General features: G+C 46.5%; 2 protein-coding genes across 7 annotated transcripts; one reads left to right on the forward strand and one right to left on the reverse strand.

Moving 5' to 3' along the window:
• Positions 1 to 1,113: 1,113 nt before the first annotated feature.
• Positions 1,114 to 9,349, reverse strand: REM1 (RRAD and GEM like GTPase 1). Of its 6 annotated transcripts, none has more exons than XM_081033643.1 (5): positions 9,238 to 9,349; positions 7,807 to 8,199; positions 6,849 to 6,931; positions 3,121 to 3,322; positions 1,114 to 1,851 (listed from the first exon to the last, which is right to left on the reverse strand). In XM_081033643.1, the coding sequence occupies exons 2-5, from the start codon at positions 8,147 to 8,149 to the stop codon at positions 1,580 to 1,582; spliced, it is 900 nt and encodes a 299-aa protein (XP_080889769.1). In that variant the 5' UTR covers positions 8,150 to 8,199; positions 9,238 to 9,349; the 3' UTR covers positions 1,114 to 1,579. The 6 variants fall into 6 exon arrangements, with proteins under 6 accessions (XP_080889769.1, XP_080889770.1, XP_080889768.1 ...); XM_081033644.1 differs by having other exon boundaries at positions 3,170 to 3,322; positions 9,115 to 9,333; XM_081033642.1 differs by having other exon boundaries at positions 9,115 to 9,333.
• Positions 9,350 to 11,682: 2,333 nt separating this feature from the next.
• Positions 11,683 to 14,673, forward strand: DEFB124 (defensin beta 124; the record flags this gene model as incomplete). Its single annotated transcript, XM_081033765.1, has 2 exons — positions 11,683 to 11,746; positions 14,516 to 14,673. 2 exons carry the CDS (start codon positions 11,683 to 11,685, stop codon positions 14,671 to 14,673), a joined length of 222 nt encoding a protein of 73 aa, XP_080889891.1.
• Positions 14,674 to 22,565: the final 7,892 nt, after the last annotated feature.

Genomic DNA, 22,565 nt, shown 5'->3' on the forward strand with positions numbered 1-22,565 from the left:
CTCTGCCAACTTTCCACAACTATAGCACCTCCCCCACGACCACAGGCTGAGGACAGCTTGGGGTGGGGGAAGACCCTCCTCCTTTTCCCTTCTCCAGGCTGGAGTTAGGATGGAGAAATAAGTCCATCAGTGCCGGCTGGCAAGACTGGGGGGTGGAAAGTCTTGCAGCTGGAGGGTATGGCTTCCCTGCCCCTGCTTCACTCTTCCTTGGCACCGTGTTCCTGGCTGCAGGGATGGGGCCCACATGGGGGACTGAGGCATCTGGGCAGGCAGCTGTTTGGGGGGCAGTGGTGTCAGGCATCAGGGACAAGATGGTCCAAACCCTTTGTCTAGTTCTCCATTCACATTAGTGACACCCTTTCCCCTCAGGCTGGAAACTCCTGACCTGACCCCTAAGGTCCAGTCCCAGTCCCATCCCCAGCCAGGCTGGATGTCTCACTACCTCCTACTTCCCGTACAGACATAGGAGGAGGCTGGGCCCTGGGGTCTAGTCCTCACTCTCTCTGGCTGGGCAACCTTGGGGGTGCTCACTTCCCCTCTCTGGGCTTCAGTTTCCACATTTGGAAAAATGAATGAGTTGGACTAAATTGGGGGTCCATTCTGGGGATAAATGGATTGAGTTGCACGGAGTCCATGCCCCCTCCCCTTTCAATTGTAAGGAAGATTGTGTTTGAAAGTCCATTTCCCTAAGACTCTAGCTTTTTGTCACGTTATCCAAGAGGACTATGGGTAAGTTGGGTACAGACAGCAGTCTGACAAGCCTGGGTTGAAATCCTGGCAACTTATAGCAGCTGTATGATCTTCAGCACAAGCCTTCACTGTTCTGTACCTCAGTTTTCAAATTAGCAAATAAAAGTTGTGAAGATTAATAAATAGTTGCAACAGCTTAGCACACAGTCAGCTCCCAATAAACACCAGCTATTTTATCGCCAGGATGAGTGCTGAATCCTTTCCAGATAATATTTTTTGAACTATCATCTAAAAAATGGGTTAATGCATGAATGGGAGGTCATCACACTGAATTGTGGTTGTTTGTGCTCCACTGGGTCTCCCTCAAGGACTGGAGGCAAGGGCTGTGCCTAGCGGTTAGGAGAAGGGCCTGAACACAGAATTGGTCCAATGCTTTTATTGACTGATGCTGACACAGGTCATTAGGCGAACGCAGTCTGCAGCCAGTGTACATGGGAAAGGCGGAGGTGGAAACACCTGGATGGGCCCAAAAGAAGAAGTCTGGTCATTTAGATGAGACATCCTTCAGGTCTGGTTTATTGTGGGGTTTTTTGAGGGTTGGCCAGAGCCCAGGGCTAAGGAAAATTTTTACAAAAAGACACGCATCGCGTAAAAAAAAAACCCCTACTCTGTGTCCAGCTTGGGTTGTGGCCCCATAGTTTGTCCATGGCTTCCCGGGGCGGAGGGGTCCCTGAAGCTGTGGCTCCAGGAGACGCTCTGGCAGTCGGGGCAGCGGGCAGGCAAGGCCTACGATGAGCACTCCAGGTCACCACGCCTTTGCTCTTCCGTGGCGTTGATGGAGCTCAGAGTGCTCCCCAGTGTCTTGCCACCCCTGGGAGGGCAGGCGGCCTCAGAGCACAGCCAGGTTGTGACAGGACTTGGAGCGGGCCTTGAGTGCCCGGCGGCGGGCGCTGGGGGCTGTCAGGCGTGCCAGGAAGCGACGAGCACGTTGGCCAAAGCTCGCCCGCCGTCGGGGGACCGGTGGCTCCCGAACTGCGCTGTCCGGCCGGCGCAAGCGCAGTTGACGCACCACGCCCTCGAAGAGCTCGGCCACGTTGTGCTGCAGCGTGGCAGACGTCTCGATGAACTTGCAGTCGAACACCACAGCGCAGGCGCGGCCCTCTGAGGGGGCGGGGTCAGGTGGGCGGGGTGGAAGAGGAGGAGATAAAGGTAGGGAGGGGCGTGTTCAATCTCAACCCGAAGCATGTTTTCCTTTTCCCCAAACATTGTGCTGGGTGCCAGAACACTCGAAGATAAATCATATCTGGCTTTGAGGAGTTAGTTCACAGGCTAGTGACTGATACTGGTGGAAGAATGAGGCTGGGAAGACAGAAAGGCTGGAGACCAGGTAGGGAAGGTTCTTGAATGCCAAGTAAGGGGTCTAATCTGTGCATCAAAATTATCTGGGGGAGCTTGATAAAAATGCAGACTCCTGGGCCCACCCGCAGAAATTCTGATTCAGTAGGTTTGGGAATGTGTCCTGGGAACCTGCATTTTAACAAAATCTCCTGGGATTTTGTTGCGGAATTTTGGATGTCGGTTCACAAAGCATATGGTCTTCCCATCTCCAGGATTCCACTGGGCTGGGAGGCAGGGGCCTGGATTCTAGTCCTTAGTGGCTGGTGATCCTGTGGAAATGGCTTCCCCTTCTCTGGGTCTCAGATTCCATAATTTTTGCATTGTTCCCTGTAAGTAGGGCCATTTTAAGATCTTTATGGGTCCCACCTGATATATCAAACATATTAAAATATTCCCCATCCCACTTTAAATACAATTTGTATATAACTTGAAACGTTTTGGTTTGCATTTGCTGGCTGACACAACATCATGTTTTGTAGACAAGTAAAGCTTTCTGAAATTTGAATTTATACATTCCTTACTCTCTTTTGGAGCCAATAATTGTCTTTTTCAGGTCTCAGACATAAGCCCTTGAAAAGCCTGTAGGACTAGGCCTATCATACATGGTGAATAAAGTATCTCTGATTAAGGGCATGGGGGAGCCAAAGGGGAATTTTTAAGCAAAAAAGTGACAAGGTCAGATCTGGTTCTGGGAAATTCTGGCAGCTGGCGAGGAGAACAGATTGAGTGGGGACTGAGAAGTATGAGGGCTGGCCCAGGCTAAAGTGGAGATGGTGGCATGGGGCAGAGGCTGTGAGAATGGAAGGAAGGGAATGTGGGGTTAAAGGACGTGGACCTGACAGGATTTGGGGACTGGTTTGGGGGAGTGAGAGAGGAGGCAGAAATGGTTCCTAGCTTTCAGGCTTAGACAAGTAGATAGGATGGGGTGGGGGTAGGGGTCAGACAGTCACTGAGATGAAGAGCACTGGAAGAGGAGCAGTGACAGTGGGGCTGAGAAGAATACGGAGAAGGAGGGTGGAGTGGAAGGCTCACCTTCCACGGAGACTTCCCGGCAGCGTGCCAGGTCCGCCTTGTTGCCTACCAGGATGATGGGCACGTGGTCCGCCTGATGTGTGCGCCGCAGCTGAATGCGGAGCTCAGAGGCGCTTTCGAAACTGCCTCTGTCTGCGATGGAGTACACGATGACGTAGGCGCTGCCCACCAGCAGGCATGACTCCTGGCTCCAGCTTTCATCCTGTAGGGAAGGGAGCCCAGGCCCTTCCTCAGAGAACACACAGGCCCTGGCTGAGCAAGGGGCTGGGATGGTCTAATGGCTGTGATGGGGCCGAGGTTTATCAGGTTTGAGGCACAAATTCCGCCATAATTCCCTGTTCACCTTAGGAAAACCACCCATCTTGTCTGAGCTTCAGTTTCTCTGTTTGAAAAATTGGGTTAATGACACTACTTCACCATATTCATTCACTGGTTTGTTCTGTAGGTTGGGAGCTGGAGACAAAAAAATTATTTTGGTTCCTCTTCCTGCTAAGGAGGGTTTGCTGTTCAGCTACTCTGGCTTTGCCTGTTTAAGTCTTGTGTGTGGTTTCTGAGGCTGGTTCAGTCATGCCAGACACTTCTGCAGTCTTCTCTTCTCAAAAGAGAAAAAGGGAAGAGAGAGAAGTGAGGATGGAGGCTGACTTCCAGGGAAGGCATTTTTCAGGACAGTTTTGAAGAGAGAGAGATGAAGGAGCAACTGTGGAGCGTAAGGGAAGGGGGTGCTAGAGGCACAGGCCATTTTAGGAAGTGGAGTCCTTGCGAGTTGTCTGATCAACGCAAGGAAAGAACTGGAGTGATTTTGATAGTTTTGGATGGTGATCTGTTGTCGGGAACAGCACTCTGAGACTGGACCAGCTGGGTAATAACTTTGTATTTTTTTAATAAGACATAGTTCCTGCCCTCCAAAAGCTCATGGTCTGGAAGGGAGGCTATGGAAATGGAGAGTTACAATGCAGTGAGATAAATATCCATAAGCAAGTGACTGGAAAAGCCATGGGGTTGGGGGAGGGAGACCAGAAGAATTCAATCTGGCAGACTGTGGGGGTGCTTCACAGTGAACCTGTGAGTGGGGTTTGAAAGGATGAAAGGCTGAGCAGGAGAGAAGAGTGAGGGGCAGGAGTGGGAAATACTGAATGTGGTGGAGGCATTGTTTGTGAGGGGGGAAAGGAGCCAGAAACGTTTTCTGGTAATCAAATAAGACAGATGAATAGGAAAGCATCAGATCCGTGGTCAATGTCATTGTCACGGGGGTAAGTTCTCAATAGCCATTTTGATCCTTCCCCAGGCCAAATAACTGTAGGCTGAGTCAGACAGATATGGCTTCTTAACCTGGACTATGGACAGGATCCTTCCTTTCTCTGGGTCTCAGTTTCCCCATCTGCAGAATGAGAAGGTGGGTCTTGACCATTCACTCTTTCATTGCACAAATACAGACGGTGCCAAAAAAATGTACAAACAGTTTAAGAAAGGAAAACTATTAAAATTGTAATACTCAATATATACCGATAACAAAAGATGAATACAAGTCACGTTTGACTTCTGCAATTACAAGAGGTGCTCACAGTGGTAACCATCAGCGTCCAGATACTTCTGATGACAGCGAACTACTGCTTGAGCAACGTTGACCAAAGTGTCCACTTGTATACATTTTTTGTGGCAACCCTGGTATTGATGGAGGATTTGCTGTGTGTTAGGGTCACAAAAGCTGGTGCATGGATGGTGAGTAAGAACCTCTTGGGGGTGTGATTAAAAATATAGATTCCAGGATCCTACTTGTATAGGTTCTTATTCATTAGGTCTGGGGTAAGGCTTGAGAATTTGATTTCTCACATCTCTCCCGGTTGACCCTGATGGTCAAGCCATGCTAGGGCACTACTGGATGAGCCAAAGGTCCACCCAATTCTGTCAGATTCTGCCTCTCTGACATCTAACCATCTGGCCCAAGGACGGGAAGGATTTCAACAAGGCTGCTACTGTGTGAACCCTCTTTGGGAACTGTCTTCACAGTCACTAACCAGGGAAACTTGATCAGTTTCCCCATTTTACTTGCAGGAAAAACAAGGGCCAGAAAAGAAGTTTCCCAAGGCCACACAGCCACCTGGGCACAGAATTCCAGTTCCTGCCTTCTAGTCCAGTACTTTTCATCCAGCATCTCCCAAATGGGACTCTCAGGCTGAACACTCTTCTTAATTCACTGGACTCTGCCCCATAGGTTTCTCAACTGCATCCCCAAAGTAGCCACTCCCTCACCAGCCTGTGAGCTCCGTGGGGCCAAGGAACATGTCTGCCTTATTCACTGCTGGGTCTCCAGTGTCCTGGCCCATGGTATATATCCAGCAAGTGTTTCTTCATGAACAAAGGAGTGAAGGAGTGGAACCTCAGCTGGAGGTTCAGAAGGTGATGCTTCTGGGGGGACGGAGGGGCAGTCCTAGTACATGCCCTGGGGCATTAGAGATCTGGGTTTGAATCTATTTGCTTTTTGAGAACTTTGGACACACTGTTGAACCTCTCTGAGTTTTGACTTCCTTATCAGTAGAATGGGAATCAGAAGAACACTCACTGTATAGTTTTTGTCTTGACTGAATGTCATAATGTATGTCCAGTGCTTAGCACAGGGACTGACACTTAGGAAGAGGGTGCTCCATAGATGTCCTCTACTGTTAGGAGAATCGTCATCATCATTATTATGTTCATTCGGACCTGGGTTTCCTTTTATGCCTATTAAAAGGAATTGATCACACAGCTCCTTTGTCCTTATCCTTCGGGCCTGTCACTGGAGCTGTTAGCCAGTCTTGTCTGTCACTCAACAAGACTGGCTCACTCAACTGTCACTCAACTGACAGTTGACTGTCACTCAACTGTCCCCCTAAGTCCTACCCTCTGGGCAGGGCCTCTTTGAGTGTTAGGAGAGGGGCCTACTCCTTAGCAAGATGGGATCCTTCTCTTTGCTTAGTCGTTATTTTTTTTCAAATTTCTATAGTGAACATGTATTACCTGTATAGCAAGAAAAAACAAACAAAACTCATTCAAGATAAGAAAAACATAATAGGGACATGCCCCTGCCTGCTTCTCTCTTCCTGCTCTGGAAGGGGCTAGGGAAGGACACCCTTTGATTTCCTGTTTTTACTAGCGACCAAGTTATGATTAATAAGAATTACTGTTATTTGAAATTCTTCATCATTGTTCAGCATTCTTTCATGCTCCCAACTGTGCTCACCTCTGTGAAATTGCATAAGAACTTAAAAACAAACAAACAAATAAAAACCCCATCTGGTAAGAAAGGCAGGAATGATTGACCCATTTATCAGGTGAGAAAACTGAAACCCAGAGTGGGTGAGTCAATTGCACAAAGCCACACAACTGGTAAGAAAAAGAAAAGGGGGGGGGTTCAACCCCAGGCATTTTGATGGTAAATTCAGTGTTCCTTCCTCTGCACAATGTGGGGGAGTGGTGGAGTAGAATGAAGGTGCTAAAAGAGGGGGAGACTTGCCAGGGGAGAAGCACATCCTGGATGGCTGTGAAGAGGGGACCAGTGGAATGAGTAAAGCGGGGAAGGGTCACGAGGGTCTTCTGTCATTGGTTGGAAAGGCTGCTTAGGAACCATGGGTTTTGGGAGGTGCTGAAGATGACCCCTACCCGGTCCCTGCTCTGTGGTGTCCTAAGGGAGACAGGAATCTGGTACTAGGCTCACAGCCCCTCCCCGCCAAATCCTGCTTGCTGTGCCATACCAGTTTCTCAGCCTCCCAGGTGTCCATGACCACCAGCGTGGTGTCCTCTCCATCCACTGTGAGGGTCCTCTCGTACACATCTTCTGCAACCGAGGGAAGAGCTGGATGTCAGGGAGAAGGGGCAGGCCTGAGGAGGGTGTGGACCTCCCTGGAACCCCTTATGGTCACAGAACCCCCTCCAATTCTTCTTGAAGTGCTCACCACACTTTTTTGATGTCCGTCTCTCCTCATAGGTCAAGAAGCTCCATGAGGAGCCATGACTCCCCAGCTGCCAGCACAGTACCTGGCACATAGTAGGTGCTGAGAAAGCTTTGCTTGATTTGGTTAATTGAATGAATGTGGTGTGGAGGGGTTAAATTTGGACTGGGAATTCTCCCAGTCCTGCTGTCCTTGGTTTACATGCTTCAGGCAGGTGACATTACCCCCTCTGGGCCTCAGCCTCCCCATCTGTCACTCCTAGACATCTGTATGCCTTTCATATGGGTTCTCACTCTTAGAGGAGTCAAGCCTGGAGAAAGGGTCTGGCCAGAGTGTCCCCACCTTCTCTTTGCTTTTAACCAGCCCTCCTCCCCACTCACCCTGTCTGCTCTCAGCCCGTCCTGCAGGGACCCACCTTCATTTCCTATCTTTTCCTCTTCCCCCCTCATCCTGGTCCCTTGATCCTCTCAGCTCACTCATCCCTTGGGAATAAAGGAACCCAGGGCCCAGAACTTGGGTCTGGGAGTCCCCATTTTTGGCAGGATCTTAGCTTTGCTGTAGATTTTGTAGCCAAGGATGGTTGTGCAGGCCTGCACAACTCTAGGGGGGCATATTCACTTCATACGTAGTCTATGTGAATGATACCCCTTAGAGTTGAGCAGTGTAAGAATTGTACAACTGTTCGTGACAGCTTTGTGTCTCTGATGACAGGACTTTCACTCCTTTGGCCACATCCCAGCCCAGCCCACAGGGTCCCTACCTCCCAGCTGTTCATGGAGGTCCCGCTCTTGCTTCCCCGCAAAGAGGCTGGCCAGGCTGGTCTTCCCTACACCAGGATCTCCAAGCAGTACCACACGGTACAGGGCCTCCCAGGAGCCTTCAGAGTCGCTGGATTCAGAGGACCAACCGTTGGGGGCAGGTGAAGGTTGCCGGATGGGAGGGTTGAGGGAGGCTGATTGGCCCAGTCGGGGATGTTGGGATTGTGTGGAAGTGGAAGGCACTGTGCGCAGGCCAGGCTGGTGGCCCCGGGAGGCCAGGGGCAGTGGAGTGCTGGCTCGCCGACGCAGGGAGGTCTTTGCTTCTTGCTGGGTGTTTAGTGTCATCCTTGGGTGGGGGGCGGGGCTTGGCTCCTTCCTTCCTTCCTTCCTTCTTTCTGTGAGCAACAAGGGGGAATGGGCAGTGAGCCAGGTGCTTTGAGCCCCTTCTTCTGTAGGCTCCTGATAAGCTGCTGAAATGGCTTCCTCCAGAGACCCCTCTTGTTCAAATAGGAGGAAGAGGAGGCGCCTCAGCTCCTTGGGGGTAGGGGCTTTCTGGCTTCAGGCCCACGGTAGGCCTGCGTCAGGCTAGGAGGGGTGAGTGCGCAAGCTGTGAACACACACACGCATGTACACCCAGAGGCCGTTTCCTGTGCCTTGAGGATGGCCCACTGCCCCATGACACACAGACAGGCAGAGGGGCAGCAGGGAGGTGGGATGTCCACACAAGCACGCACACTTGTGTACACAGACCTGCCCCTCCCATTCAGAACACGAGACCCACATTCTGAAAGGCACCTGAATTGTCCCGTCTTCTCCTTCCCCACGGATGGGGGCTTGGAAGGTACTGAGGAAGGTTAAGAGCCCCTGGGGGGTTTACTTCCGCTGCCCCATTTCATGAGGGTTGAGGAAGACGCAGGACTGGGTGGGTTGATACTCCAAAGGGCAAGGGCGGGGGTGGTCTGGGGGTTCCCTCCGCGGTAACCCGAGCGCCTCGGTGCCATGGGAACGGCGTGTCCGGCCCGCCCCCTACGTGAAAAATTCAGGAGCGGCTGGCGCGACGGCCTCCAGCGGCTCTTGCGGGGTGGGGGCTTCGAAGCAGCCGGGCCCCCAGATGGTGACAGGACGAGGAGGGGGGGAGCGGAGGAGGAGGAGAGGGGACCTACAGGGCCCGGGAGAGCATGAGCCGTTCCCGGAGTCCGAGTAGGAACTTCCTCCGCCCGCCCGGGTTCTGGAAGTGAGTCCCCCGATCTGGGTGGGTTCCTTATCCGGGGCGACTCAACCCTCCGGGCCCCAGGTGGGAGGGCACTTACCCCTGGGATGCGGGTTCAAGGCCCCCCTAGCCTCTGCCTGCGTCGCAGAACCCCCCCACGCAGGCGCCTGGCGAACTCCGCTCCAACTTGACTAAGTTGGCAGCGGGCTGCGCGGGCCTTTACCTTGGCGTGGGGAGGGGTCCAGGGTCCCCGGCCCGCAGCTGCGGGGCGCTCCAGGCTGTGCCACCGCCTCGGCGCGCAGCCCCTCCGGCCGGTCCCGCCCAGCCGCCCTGGCGGGGGAGGAGCCGCGACCCCGCCCCGTCCAGCCCCGCCCAAGCAGGGCAGCCCCGGGGTCCCCGCCCCAAGGACTTGGCCGCTGAAAGTCTTTGCTGCAGGGCTCAGCTAACCCGCTGCCTCTTGTCCTTCGTCCAGGGTGGGGGTGACGGTATTGAGGTGGGGGGGGGTCAGAGAGGAAAGATGGGGGCTCGGAATTGCTGGGGCTGGATCCCCTTTGAATCTGCATCTATCCTTTCCAGCAATGGGGCGCACCAACTTTAGTCCTCACAAAAACCGCTTGGGAACTGTTGAATGTTCAGACTCCCAGCTCCCACCCTCCTCAAGGCGGATTCAGCAGTTCTGGGGGAGGGGTTCCGGGATCTGCCTTTTAAACAAGTGCCCAAGTGATCCTAATGCAGAGTTCGTAGGCACCACTTTGAGAAACTCTGCTTTGAATGGAAGCTTTAATTTTGGGAGGTGTTGAGGGGAGGATGGAGCCCAGGAAGTCTGCACTGAAGGGTTCAGAATATCTTATTTTGGCATCATTCATTCATTCATTCATTCATTCACCAAATTCTAGGTTAAGCACCCATTGTGCAGCTAGGGCTGTCCTGTGCCTGGAAGTATGGCTCTCCCCTCCTTGATCAATATTTATTGAGTGCTTGTGCTGTGCCTGGTATGGTCTGAGCACTTGGCCTGGGTTAGTAGCTTATTTAATCCTGACACAACACTAAAAGGACGAGCAAACTGAGGCTTATCTGTGCCTGGTTCTCAGGTCTCCGTCTCTCAGCCTATTGTCCCTTTCTATCACAATCCATGGCTTTTTCTTTTCTTTGTTAAAAATCTTTCCAGGCATGCAGCAGGAGGAAAGCGACACTGTGATCTTGATATAGGAGAGAAGTTGGCAGTAGGGAATTGATGAGTTTGGCCAGTTCTGGGGTCAGAATGAGGGCTCTTAAGGAGGGCACCTCCATTTAGGTCATGAGTGTCTGGAGTAGGTGTGTATGTCGGGCCCATGGAGACCAGCTTATACCTGGGGGTGGGGTTCATCGTCATGGCTGAGTGGGTCCAGGTGTCCAGCTCAGAGCAACTCTGAGTAGACTAGCTGAACCCTGTCACGCCTGGCTTCCTTCTGTGGCTTGGCCCTCTATGCCCTCTGTTCCCACCTACAAGATGGGCTGTGAGTGGTGCGGTGTCATACATTGTCTGGGAGTGAGGCAACTTAGTTTAAGTCCCATCTCTGCCACTCAATTGTTATATGACTTCGGGCAAGTCGCCTCCCTTCTTTGGGTTTCAGTTTCTTTATTTAAAACTGAAATCTGAACAAGTTACACCTTGTTATAAAACTTGCAGTTTGTCTACAATACAAAAGCCTGAACTTGGCATTCAAGTTCCCACTGTGCTCTGGCTCCTGTCCTATGCAGGGTCATTTCCAATCTCCTCCCGACCCCTTGCTCTGGCCATGCCCCACACTTCCAGGTACATTCTGTCCCTTCTGTCTGGAATACCCTTTCCCCTACTCATCTGTGAAGATACAACTCAGATGCCTGTGGACCAGATACTGTTCTAAGCTCTGTATACGCATGCTCATAGCAGTTCTCAAACTTTAGTGGAACACTTGAATCAGTTGGAAGGCTTGTTAAACCACAGCTGTCTGGGACCCACTCCTGACCTGTTGATTCAGTAGGTTTCGGTAGCGCTTCAGAATTTTCATTTTTAATAAACCCCAGCTATTTATTGTTCTGCTTCCTGGTCTGGGCAGCACACTTTGAGAACCACTGTATTATTTTGTTTAATCCTGAAAAGGAGCTGGGTAGCCATTACTCTCTATTTGGTGGGTGTTGTTACTCTTCCCATTTCCGCATAGGCTTCCTTCTCCTTGGCGTCAGGAAGAGAATCCTCCATGTATTTAGCTTTGCAGGGGGGGCTTGTCATCATTTCCTAGATGACAGCCTGGGGCTCAGAGGGACTAAGGGACTCGTCCAAGTTATCACACTGATTAAAGGGAGATGCGGGCATTGAAGCAGGTCTCTGTGAAGCCAAGTCTTTCCCTACCCTCTTAGGTGGGGAAGGTGTCTAGTTTCTGACCCCAGGCATTGCTTCAGGAAATTCTGCCCCCAGCTTCAGAGCTCAGCAACATCCGGAGGGTGTGGCAGACCAGTCCTCACAGAGCTGGCTGAGATCCAGCCATCTCCTTGGGACCACAAGGCCTCAGACTCCCATTTAGGTCTCCTGCTGCCCACACGCCTGCCTTGATTTGCAGACCAATAAAGTCTGGGCCGCAGGCAGCAGTGCGTAGTGTGCTTGTCTCCTCTCTTCTTGTGTTCTCCCTAGTTGCCTCCCAGGAGCCCTATGGCCACGACACAGCTGCTTCTGCTCACGGTGGCTCTCCTGGTCCTGGGTTCTGTGCCTCCAGGTAATACCACCTGTGTTTGTAGAAATGAGGAATAGGTTCTCAGATCCTGGGAGACGGAGGAGGCCTAGACTAGTGTTTAAATTCCGGCTCCATCACTGGCTTGCTGGGCAGCTTAGACTGGGCTGCTAAATCAGCCCACACCTCAATTTCCTAATCTTTAAAATGGAATTCACTCAACAAATATTCATTTGAAGAATATTTACTGTGTGCCAGGAACTATAAATATTACAATTGCTGGGGATCCAGCAGTGAAAGAAAACAAGGTCCTTCCTTTCTTGGAGCTGATATTTCAGTTAGTAGAGACAGGAAATAACTAAATACACATATAATATGTCAGGTAGTGATAAGTGCTAAGAACAATAAAAGCAGGGCAACATGTTAGCATGGTGTGAGCATGTGGGGGTGGTGGGAAAGCTCAAAGGCCTGTACGTTGTTTTTTTCTTTAAGTTTTCATTGTGGAACATTTCAAATGTATATGAAAGTAGAATAATATAAGGAACAAGGTGAATTTTTCAAAAACTTTTTATCATGGAAAAATGTAAACTTACACAAAAATAGATACTAATGTAATAATGTGTTTTAAAAAGAAAGCTTTTTATTTGAGAAAATGTCAAACCTAAAACAAAAAAAGTAGTATAGAAAACCCCCATGTATCCATCACCCAACCTCAACAATTATCAACTTGAACCAATCCTCTTTTGTTATTTACATGCCTTTCCTCCCCAGTGAACTATTTGGAAGTAAATCACAGATATCTTGCCATTTTATATATGGTAGGTTTGAGCAGAGATCTGAAGACAGTGAGAATTCAGAAGGTTCTCTAATAACGTCATTTCGTTATAAGATTGATGAGATGCTGGAGGAGCTTAACTCTTGTTTATATCAATTCGCCTATGGTAAAATTGGTTTTGTAATACATTGTTTTCCTTAAAGTCACAAATCCTATTGATGACACGAAGGGAGGACTTGCTGTATAAGAACAATTGTCCCAGGCAGAGGGAGCAGTGAGGATGAAGGAGGCAGGAGGTGATGGATAGATAGATAGATAGATAGACAGACAGACAGACAGACTTGTTTCAGGAGCAGTGAGGAGGTCAGTGTGGTTGGAGTGGGGGAGCACAGGGAGAAAAGTGGAGAAAGATGAAGTCAAAAATAGGAAGGGAAAGCAGATCATGTAGGAGAAAATAACTTCCGTTGGAAGGTTGAAATGTGATGATGTGTTAAGAGTAGTTATAGGAACTGCCCTCGCTTGGGAGTCAGGGTCTTGGGTTTCGGTTCCAGGCCCACCACTTACTGGTTAAGAGGAGCTGGGCAAGTCTCTTTCTTTCTTTATCTGTAAAGTGAGAGGGTTGGCCCAGAATGAGCCCTGGTTGCTCCAACTCTGAGCTGTCGTGCTGATAGTCACACTTTCCATTTATTGAGTATTTACTACATGCAAGCCACTATGCTAAAATGATTAAATCCCCTATAACTGCCCTCTGAAAGAGAGCTGTACAGATGAAGAATCTGAGGCCCAGGTCACTCAGCTGGGAAATGGCAGAGCTGGAATTTGAACCCAGGTGGTCTGAGCTGTGTGCACACCACATGGTTAACCATTATACTACACACCCTCCTCAGAGTGTGGATTCTCTGCCTCAGAGATTTTGAGGTCAGCTCTGTATCATTCTAAGATTCTCTACCTTGCCAGGATAATAGGATGGGCTGATTGACAGAGTTGAGTAACACTCATGGGTAGGCCCACGGTATCATGGGAGGATTCTGTGGAATGTCTTTTAATCCAGAGAGAGGTGCCTCTCCCCTCACCTCCCATTCAGCCCCAGTTCTTCTAAGTTGCTGGGTCAGATGTCTAGATATATTGCTGTAACAGACAGGCCTGTCTAAGTGGTACTCCCTCTCCTCTCTTTCCCACACCTGTCCTAATTGGCCATTGCAGCTCCCTGATCATTTCCTTCAGGGCACTTACCCAGTTTACTTATTGTATTTATTTGCTTGGATTGTAACTGCCTTCCCTGCTGGAAGCTCCTCAGGGCATTGACCATGGCCATCTTGTTCATTGTGGAACCCCCCCGCTCCAGTGCTTCACGTGTTCAATCAATAAAAGCATGTTCCATGCTGTGACAAAAGACCCTTGGAGTGAGTATAGGGCCTATTCCTCCAAAGCCTTGCCTTTTCCTTGGCCCATGGTTGGAAATTCCTTCACTAAATTTTAACATTAAACAGGTCCATATGTGTGTGAGGCAGTTAGTATAATGGTTACGAGTGTGGACTCTGGAGCCAGATTGCCTGGGTTTGAATCCTGGCTCAGCTCCTTAAGGGCTGTGTGACCTTGGGCAAAGTTGTTAATCTTTCTGTGCCTCAGTTTCCTTACCTGTATAACAGGCATTATAATATGACCAATTATAATCATAGAGAGTGTACCTGGGGTGTGGGTTAACCTGGACAAGAAATTAGTCTCTAACTTGTAACCAGTGGTCTAACTTGTGAGCTGTGGGCTAACCTGGATGGAGATTTGTGGTCTAGGTTGTAATTCGTTGTCTCTTGTGGTCTAACCTGTTACCTCTCGTCTAACCTTTGACCTGTGATCAGAGCTCATGGCCTGTGGCCTCACTTATGACCTGTGGGCTGCTCTATGACCAGTCATCTAACAAATGACCAGAGAGCTAACTGGTGACTTGTGATCTACCCTGTGACCTGGAGCCTAACCATTGATCTGCGGTCTAACCTGCGAGCCCTGGGCTGTTCTGTGACCTGTGGTCTTCCTCTGCATAGGGAGAAGTGAATTCAGACGGTGCTGGAAGGGTCAAGGGGCCTGCCGGACTTACTGCACAAGGCAAGAAGTCTATATGCACCTGTGCCCAGATGCTTCCCTGTGCTGTCTCCCCTACGGACTCAAGCCTCCAGTGCACTCTAAGCCAGGAAATGAATAACTGGCTCTGGGCCTGGCACCCTTGCTCTCCAATAAAATACATGCTGCCTGTTGTCTCCTCTTGCTGCTTGCTCACTGCCCCTCTACACCACCTCCCCCGGGGCCAGAGACAGGGAGGTCCAGGGTGTGGGAGAGATGGAGGGACGGTTGGTGGAGGGAGTCATGTGTTGGAGGAGAGTGGGCATGAATGACCATGGTATAATAAATGGTTCCGGTCCTGCCTATATCACTTTTGCTCTGTCCAACTCCGGAAAAATTACTCAACTTCCATCAGCCTCCTCAGTCTCCTCATCTGTAAAACAGGGATAATTATAACATCAGAAGATTAGAACTTTATCGAAGGAATGCAAAAAGAAAAATGGAGTTAATAATAAGAGTTAATAGTAATAATAACAACAAGAATTAATATTAATAATGAGTGAATTATAATAAGAATTCATAATAGTAGCGTTAAAAACACACTTCTGGCATTCAGAATGAGATGGTGCATTAGGCTTGAAAGGCAGATGCTGTTGAGAGTGGCATAATTTTTCTGTGTTCCTTTCTTTACTATTTTAGCACTTTAAGAGCCTGCCCAGGTGGAAAATTAGGATTTTATGAAAGCAAAGTTTTCAAATAAGCAGGGAGGGGTAATAGAGAAAAACTGTCTCTTTCAGGCCTAAGGAACTATGGGGACAGCAAGACAGAGCGAAACTGTGAGCAGAGTTGGTGAGGCAGATAGACAGACGCATGTTCTAATTGCCCTGTATCAGGATTGCATTTGGCTGAAAAAGTAGGAAACTCAATTTGCAGGAACTTATTTTTCTCACCTAAAAAGAAATCTGAAGGTAGGCAGCAACCGTGTAGGGCAAGCGTCTCTGGGATCCTCTGGGGTCACATATGGCTACCAAAACTTCAGGCCTCATGTCATTGTTTAAAGCAGGAGGGGTGGGGGAAGGTTGGCATGCGCTAGTTTTTCACTTTTATCAGGAAAGCAAAAACTTTCCCCGGAACCCCACTCAGCAGACTTCTGTTTACTTCTCATGGGCCAGACTGTGTCACATAGCTACTCGTGATGCAAGGGAGATTGGGAAAGAAAGTATTTAGGTGTCTAGCCTCTACTGTCGACTTGAACTTGGGAGGATGGGAGCTGGCGAGACCCTCAGTGTTGGCCCACCTTCTCCCTGGGTTTGAGCCCAGAAAAGGGCTGGTATATGGGATAAATTTGGGACCTTATGCCTGGGGCAGAAGGTCTCTTGTCCACTGTCCTTTGAAGCTTTTTGAAGTTCAGGGAAGCCCTAGAATAAGAGCAAGGACCCTGTATGGCCAGGCTGAGAAAGGAGTGGTGAAATTCAAAATAGCTAACATCAGAAAGGATGCTGAGCCTGGGACTGGAGCAGAGTCTTGGAAACCAACGGTTGTGCCCTGCGTTAACCCTTTAGTTTCTGGTATGAGATGGACCTGGGGATATGCCAGAGGCAGCTGGAGTGGAGGAGAGGAGACCCGAGGGACTTGGGCCTAAGCTCTTTACCAGTCAGGAGGAAAGCATTGAATTATTTTAATAACAATATGTGCCACCTGCGTATCAGTCCTGCTTTTGAACCTCTCTTAGGTCCTGGAGGGGTGTAGTCATCTAACTGAGAATCAGTGGGCCTGTTTTAGGACCCAACCTGGTGGGGGCAAGGTGGTCATGGCTTTTAGAGCCCAGAAACAGAACAAGATACGAACCCCAGAGATGGCCACAGAAACACAGAAAGATGACATGAATTGAGGCTAGCCTGGTAGCTCCACTAAGCCCCAGGAAGTCTGTGGGAGGAGAGACCAGTTCACCAACAACCAGTGTAGCTAGAAGCTAGTGGATGTTCTCAGTGACAGCCACGCAGATCCAAGCAGATGCCAGTTGCACCTGACCATTGAATGTCCTCTCCCCTACCCCAGACTTCTTATTGGGAGGAGTAGCGGGTGGAGAAGAGGAAACTGAAAGACAGAGAAGTTATGCCGGAGTCCTAGTCTCTCTGAACTCAGGAAATCTCAAGAGAATATTTAAATTGTTGAATTAGACCAAGTTTTAAACTGGATTGAACTAAATTTAGCTCTGCACTCTGATCCTCCCCCCCTTAGCTGTTTTATGAAGAGTGAAGAAGTTAGGTTTTCTTTGCACAGTCTCAGACGTAGTGCGAGGGAATTTGTGATCTTGTTACAGTGAAGATGGTGATGGTTTCTGGGAGTGAGGAGTCAGACAGACTCCAGCTCTGCCACGTACAGGCCACAGGCCGCGTGGTCGGAGCAAGTCACTTCCTGTGTCTGATGTCAGGATCCTTCTTTGCAAAATGGGCATAATGACAACTTTTAATGGGGTAGCTGTGGGGTCAGATGAGATCATCTGGCACTTTGTAAGTGCACAGTAAATGAAATGCTGCAATCACTATCACCGTCACTGGCCTTCTCCACACAATTTCAGACTTTCAGAAAGTCTGTAAGAATAGTGCAAAGAATTCCCATAGATTCTTCACTCAGTTTTTCCAGATACTGACATTTTACCACGTTCACTTTACCATTTCTTTCTATTTCTAATAATTTATATCTCTATATATCTATTATATATAGCATATAACATATATAATATATATTGTATATAAATATATATTATATATATATATATATATATACACACACACACACATATATATATAATATAAGACATGATCCCATTTACACCTAAATACTTCAGTGGGTTTTTCCGGAAAACAAAGACATTTTCTTACATAACCACAGTACAGTTATAAAAATCAGGACATTAACATTGACAAAATTCTATTGTCTAATCTTCAGACCTTATTCAGATTTCACCAGCTACTCCAAAGAAGTCCTTTAAGCAAAAGAAATTCCTGGATCAAGCATTACATTCAGTTGCTACGTTTCTTTTATCTCTTTTATTTTGAAACAGTTCTTCAGTCTTTCATGACATTGACATTTTTGAGGAGTCCAGGCCAGTGATTTTGTGCAATGTCCCTCAGTTTGAGTTTGTCTGATGTTTCCTCATGATTGGATTTAGCTTATGCATTTTTGGCGGAAGACTACAGAAGTGATGCTACATTACTCCCAGTGCATCATGTCAGAGGCAGCCATTGGCCTTCTGAGGGCAGAACCAAGACAAAACAGACTGGATAGTTTTCTGAAGCTTAAACCTCACATGTACAGGGCTTTGTTCCACCTAGTGTCCTAATAGACCCTCATCTAAGCTTATATCCAACTTCCTAAGTCATAAGAATGTACCTAACAAGCCAAGGAGACAAAGCAATTCTACGGTGGAAGGTTTTTTGAGATACTTCACAGATAAAACTCCCAAGTCCACAGAAGGAAAGTCCAAGGTCACATAGCTTCTCAGGCACGGATCTGGGACTTGGACTTCAATCTCTGGAGCTCAGGTCAAGGCTTTTTCTGAGGAAGAACAGTAGTCACACATTGGTAGGGCAGGGGAAGCTTTGGGAGGAAGGGAGGTGTGCAGGGTGAACCATATGGGTGAAGGATGCTGGAGAAGTGATTTTTGCTCTGCAGAGATGCTCAGAAGTACTATTTCAGAGCACAGACATTCCCTCAAGAGTCATTGAATGGCTAAGCTAATAATATCAGTTAGCCTTTAGTGAGTGCCAACCGCTTTACATGGTATATACATATTTCTATTTAATTTCATAAGTAACTCTGCAACTGTTTTTCCAAAGGGATTGTCATATTACATTCCCATCAGCAATGTATCAGCATTCCAGTTGCTCCATAGCCTCACCAAAGTCAGTCTTTTTTATTTTAATCATTCTGGTGGGTGTATAATGGTATCTCACTGTAATTTTAATTTGTATTTACCTGAAGACTACGGATTTTTAACTTTTTGTTTTCATAGGCTTATTGGCTATTCATATACTTTCTTTTGTAAAATGTCTGTTTAAATATTTGCCTACTCTATTATTGGATTGTCTTTTTCTTACTGATTTGTAGGAGTTCTTTATACATTCTGGAAATTAGTACTTTGTCAGAGATAGATAGATAGATAGATAGATAGATAGATAGACAGACAGACAGACAGATAGATATTACAAATATGAGCAACAGCAGTCCAAATAAGCCAAAGGAATCCATCCTTGAGCTAGTGCCTGAGAGAGGGGAGGGGGCAATTGTCTCGGTTCCCATGCAGTGAAAGCACCTGGCAATGAAGACATCACATTGGACTGTGTGATTCTACTGTGGAGAGATATTTATTTTTCATAAAAGAAGCCTCTAAACATAACCAATCAGTTCTTTTGGTTTGATGTGTTCCATTGATGGAAAAAAGCTTGTTATGTATGTCCGTCTCCACAAAGGCACTTTCCTGAGAGATTTTGAAGGGTAATTTGAGCCACATGTAATTGTTGCCTGAATCCCAGAGATAAATATAGCCCTGGTACAATAAGCAATTCCACTCAACACTCTGCCAAGGTGGGAAAGGGGATGAGGAGTCACCATAATCCTACCCTGAACCTCTTGTAATTGCCATTGTAATCCCCTTGATCTTTTCTTTTCGTATAAGCCCAAAGGGATTCCCCTGGTCAGCAGAATGAGAAACTCTTCTAATCTCTACTGCAATATAAGAATCTTGATGCATGTGAAAAATGCATATACACGTGTATATAGCTTTATATAAAATATGTCTATATAGAGATATCTATATTTCTCTCTCTCTAGATATATATCCCCATATAGATGTATTATACTCGTATACCATCTCACTTAATCCTCATAGTCATATGATATTATTATCCTCTCCTTTCCTTGAAGGCAACTGAAGCTCTTAGTTAAATGTGTTGCCTAGGTTATACACTCAGTCAGTGACACTGTCAGGGGACACCACCCCTGACCTCTGGCACTTGATTTTGTCTTCCAGATTCACCCTTATTTGTACTTTTAAAATAATATTTATTTTCTGATTGTGAAAGTAATACATGTTCATTGGAAAGTAGAAAACAGAAGCACAAATAAGAAAGCAAAAGTCATCAGTATTTTCACTACACATAAAAAAACACAAATAAAAAATATGTCAAATGTGACTTATAAGTAAAATGGAATCAAACTACATTTTTTGTGTGTCCTTTTTTTTTTTTACTTATCAATATAGCATGACCTCTTCTATATATGCTTAGGTATTCTTCCAACACAGGTTTTCAGCACTAAAATGCCTCTTGAAATTTCTTTAAAAATTTCCAATTTTTATTACTTGAATAATATGTTTAGAATGCGTTGTGGGAAAATAAAACATAGATAAGCTTCCAAAGATTCACCACTCTCATAATTCCCGTTAGCTTTTGGTACATACTTTGTCAGGATGGATATCTCTATCTATCTCTATCTATTTACATCTATCTCTATCATCTATATTTATATGTATATCTATATCACCTATATCTATATCTACAGTTGACCCTTGAACAATGTGGTTTGAATTACGTAGGTCCACCTATATGTGAAGTTTTTTTCAATACATAGTGTAAATGTATTTTCCTTATGATTTTCTTAATAACATTTTCTTTGTTCTAGCTTATTTTATTGTAAAAATACAGTATGTAATACATATAATGTACAAAATATGTGTTAATCGACTGTTTATGTTATCAGTAGACTTCCAGCAATAGTAGCTTACTAGAAGTTAAATTTTGGGGGGAGTCAAAAGTTATATGTGAATTTTTGACTGAAATTTTGACTGTATATATAAACTTACAAACCAGTGTGTATGCACCCATACAAAGACTTCTCTATTAATGGTCACAGCAGCTTTATTTATAATATCCCATAACTGGAAACAACTCAAATGCCAACAAATGAATGGATAAATTGAGTTACATCCATATGGTATAATGCTACTCAATAAACAAATTACTGATATACACAACATGAATTAATTTCAAAAACATTATATTAAGCAAAAGAAGACAAATACAAAGGTGTGCATACCGAATGACTCCATTTATGTGAAGTTTCAGAAAGGCAAAAGTAAGTTGATTTAAAAAGTGAGAAAAAAGTAAAAAAAAGACTCCGAAGAAACGTATTTCTCTCTCTCTATCGCTTTTTTTCTAAACACATGCAGCTGAATTTGGATAAATTATCTGTGCTTGTGACGTAGCTTCATTTGTCTCAGAAAAATAGACAATCCAGAGAGGACTTAGCTAATGGCTAGATCAATGATTCTCAAAGGGGAGATACTGCCCTCTAGGGTTTTTTTTGGAATTTGCTGGTGGCTTTAAAAATTTTTTTTTGATTGTCAAAATTAATGAAGCCCCTACTGAAATTTAGTAAGTTGGAGAGACTAGGTGGCATGTAATGTCTGTGACTGTCCTGGAAAATGAAGTATTGACCTGTCTTCCAACAAAATTCAAATATCCTGCTAGACATTTATGTACGTGAAAAACCCATTTGTAATTCTCTGAGCCCAGAATCTAAGGCTGTTTGGCAAATATTTGTTGCACATTGAATTTCCCTGGAATGAAACTGTGTAAATGAAGGGATGATTATTCTTTGTTCTTGTTAGGACTTTGCCCAAGCTATTCACCACTTTGGAAAGTCAGGATACAGATAGCAAGCACTTTTAGTAATACCGGTATTTGAGATGTGCACATATCATTGAGATGTGCACCCGTTTGAGCCTGCATTTGTAGCTGTCAGACTCACGCTGTTCCAGGTACAAGATCTGACTATTTCATTAGGTCATGAAGTGTAATTACATGTCAAAATACATATTACTATAAAAGTTTCTTTTTTCCCTCCTTTATATTATAGTTAGCTCTTAATTTGATTTTTCGTGAAATTATGTAAGTAGCTAGATTGCAATATTTATGAATTTTATTTTAGGACAAAAGGGGGCATTGACAACTATTATAAAAAGGGAGTATTGGTTCCAATAGGACGTAGTGAATGTCATGCTCTCACCAACAGATCAGTGGGACCTCAGAGAGGCTGGAGAGAGGGGCTGTTCCCTTCCTCAGAATTCCACCAAGAAGGCCTATGTTTATTGATATTCATTTCCCTCAAAGTATAGGGGCTCAGCATTTCACGAGGAGAGGAGCAGACATATTGCATCCTATAAAAGTTCATTGCAAGGATACATGGAAATTTGAGTACTTGAGACACTGTGTGTGTCCCATCCATTGATACTCTTCTCGCCCTGCTCACAGCCTTGGCTGAAGTGGCAGTCATATGCAGACTAGGAGTCTCCTTCCCCCTAAGCCCCAGACACAGTTGATTAGACAAGAGGTGGGCATCTCCCCAAACCAAGCTAATCCCGTAGGCTGGTCAGCAACCCACACGAGATAGATTGGTACAAAGTGATGAACTGGATCAATCAGATTCTCTGTTACAAGGATTTGAATTGGAAAATACAGAGAGTAAAGTAGTTTATAATGGAGTTGAAGCTGAAAAGGTGCCTTAGTAAAAGTCAAAGTTGAAGAATGGGGTTGGTGGTGGGAGGAGGGGTGGAGTAAAGCATAATTGGAGGAAGCAGAAGCTATGAGTAAATAGAAGCGGTTAGAGGTAAGGAAGACAGTCCTCTAATGCATAAAGTATTAAATGTTTAAATCAAAACATCAAAGTGTTGTGGGGTCTACCACTCTGCCTGCCTCACAAAGCTCATTTTGTATCTCTCTTCCCTTGCACACCAGTCTTTAGCCACATGCCACTCTTTCGGTCTCTGGAAGAAGCTATGCTCCTTCCAAAAGGCCTACGCACATGCTGTTGTACCTGGAATATTCTGCAAACTCCCTCTCAACTCTTTGTAAACATGACATCTCATCCTACAGAACCCAGGTCCAATGCTACCTCCTCAGAGAGGGTTACCCTGATAGCTCTTGGAGGTCCACTTCCCTCACAATCTCCCCACCCTCAATCACTTTATTC

This window comes from Rhinolophus hipposideros (genome assembly GCF_964194185.1).
Source record: "Rhinolophus hipposideros genome assembly, chromosome: 22".
Lineage (NCBI taxonomy): Eukaryota > Metazoa > Chordata > Mammalia > Chiroptera > Rhinolophidae > Rhinolophus > Rhinolophus hipposideros.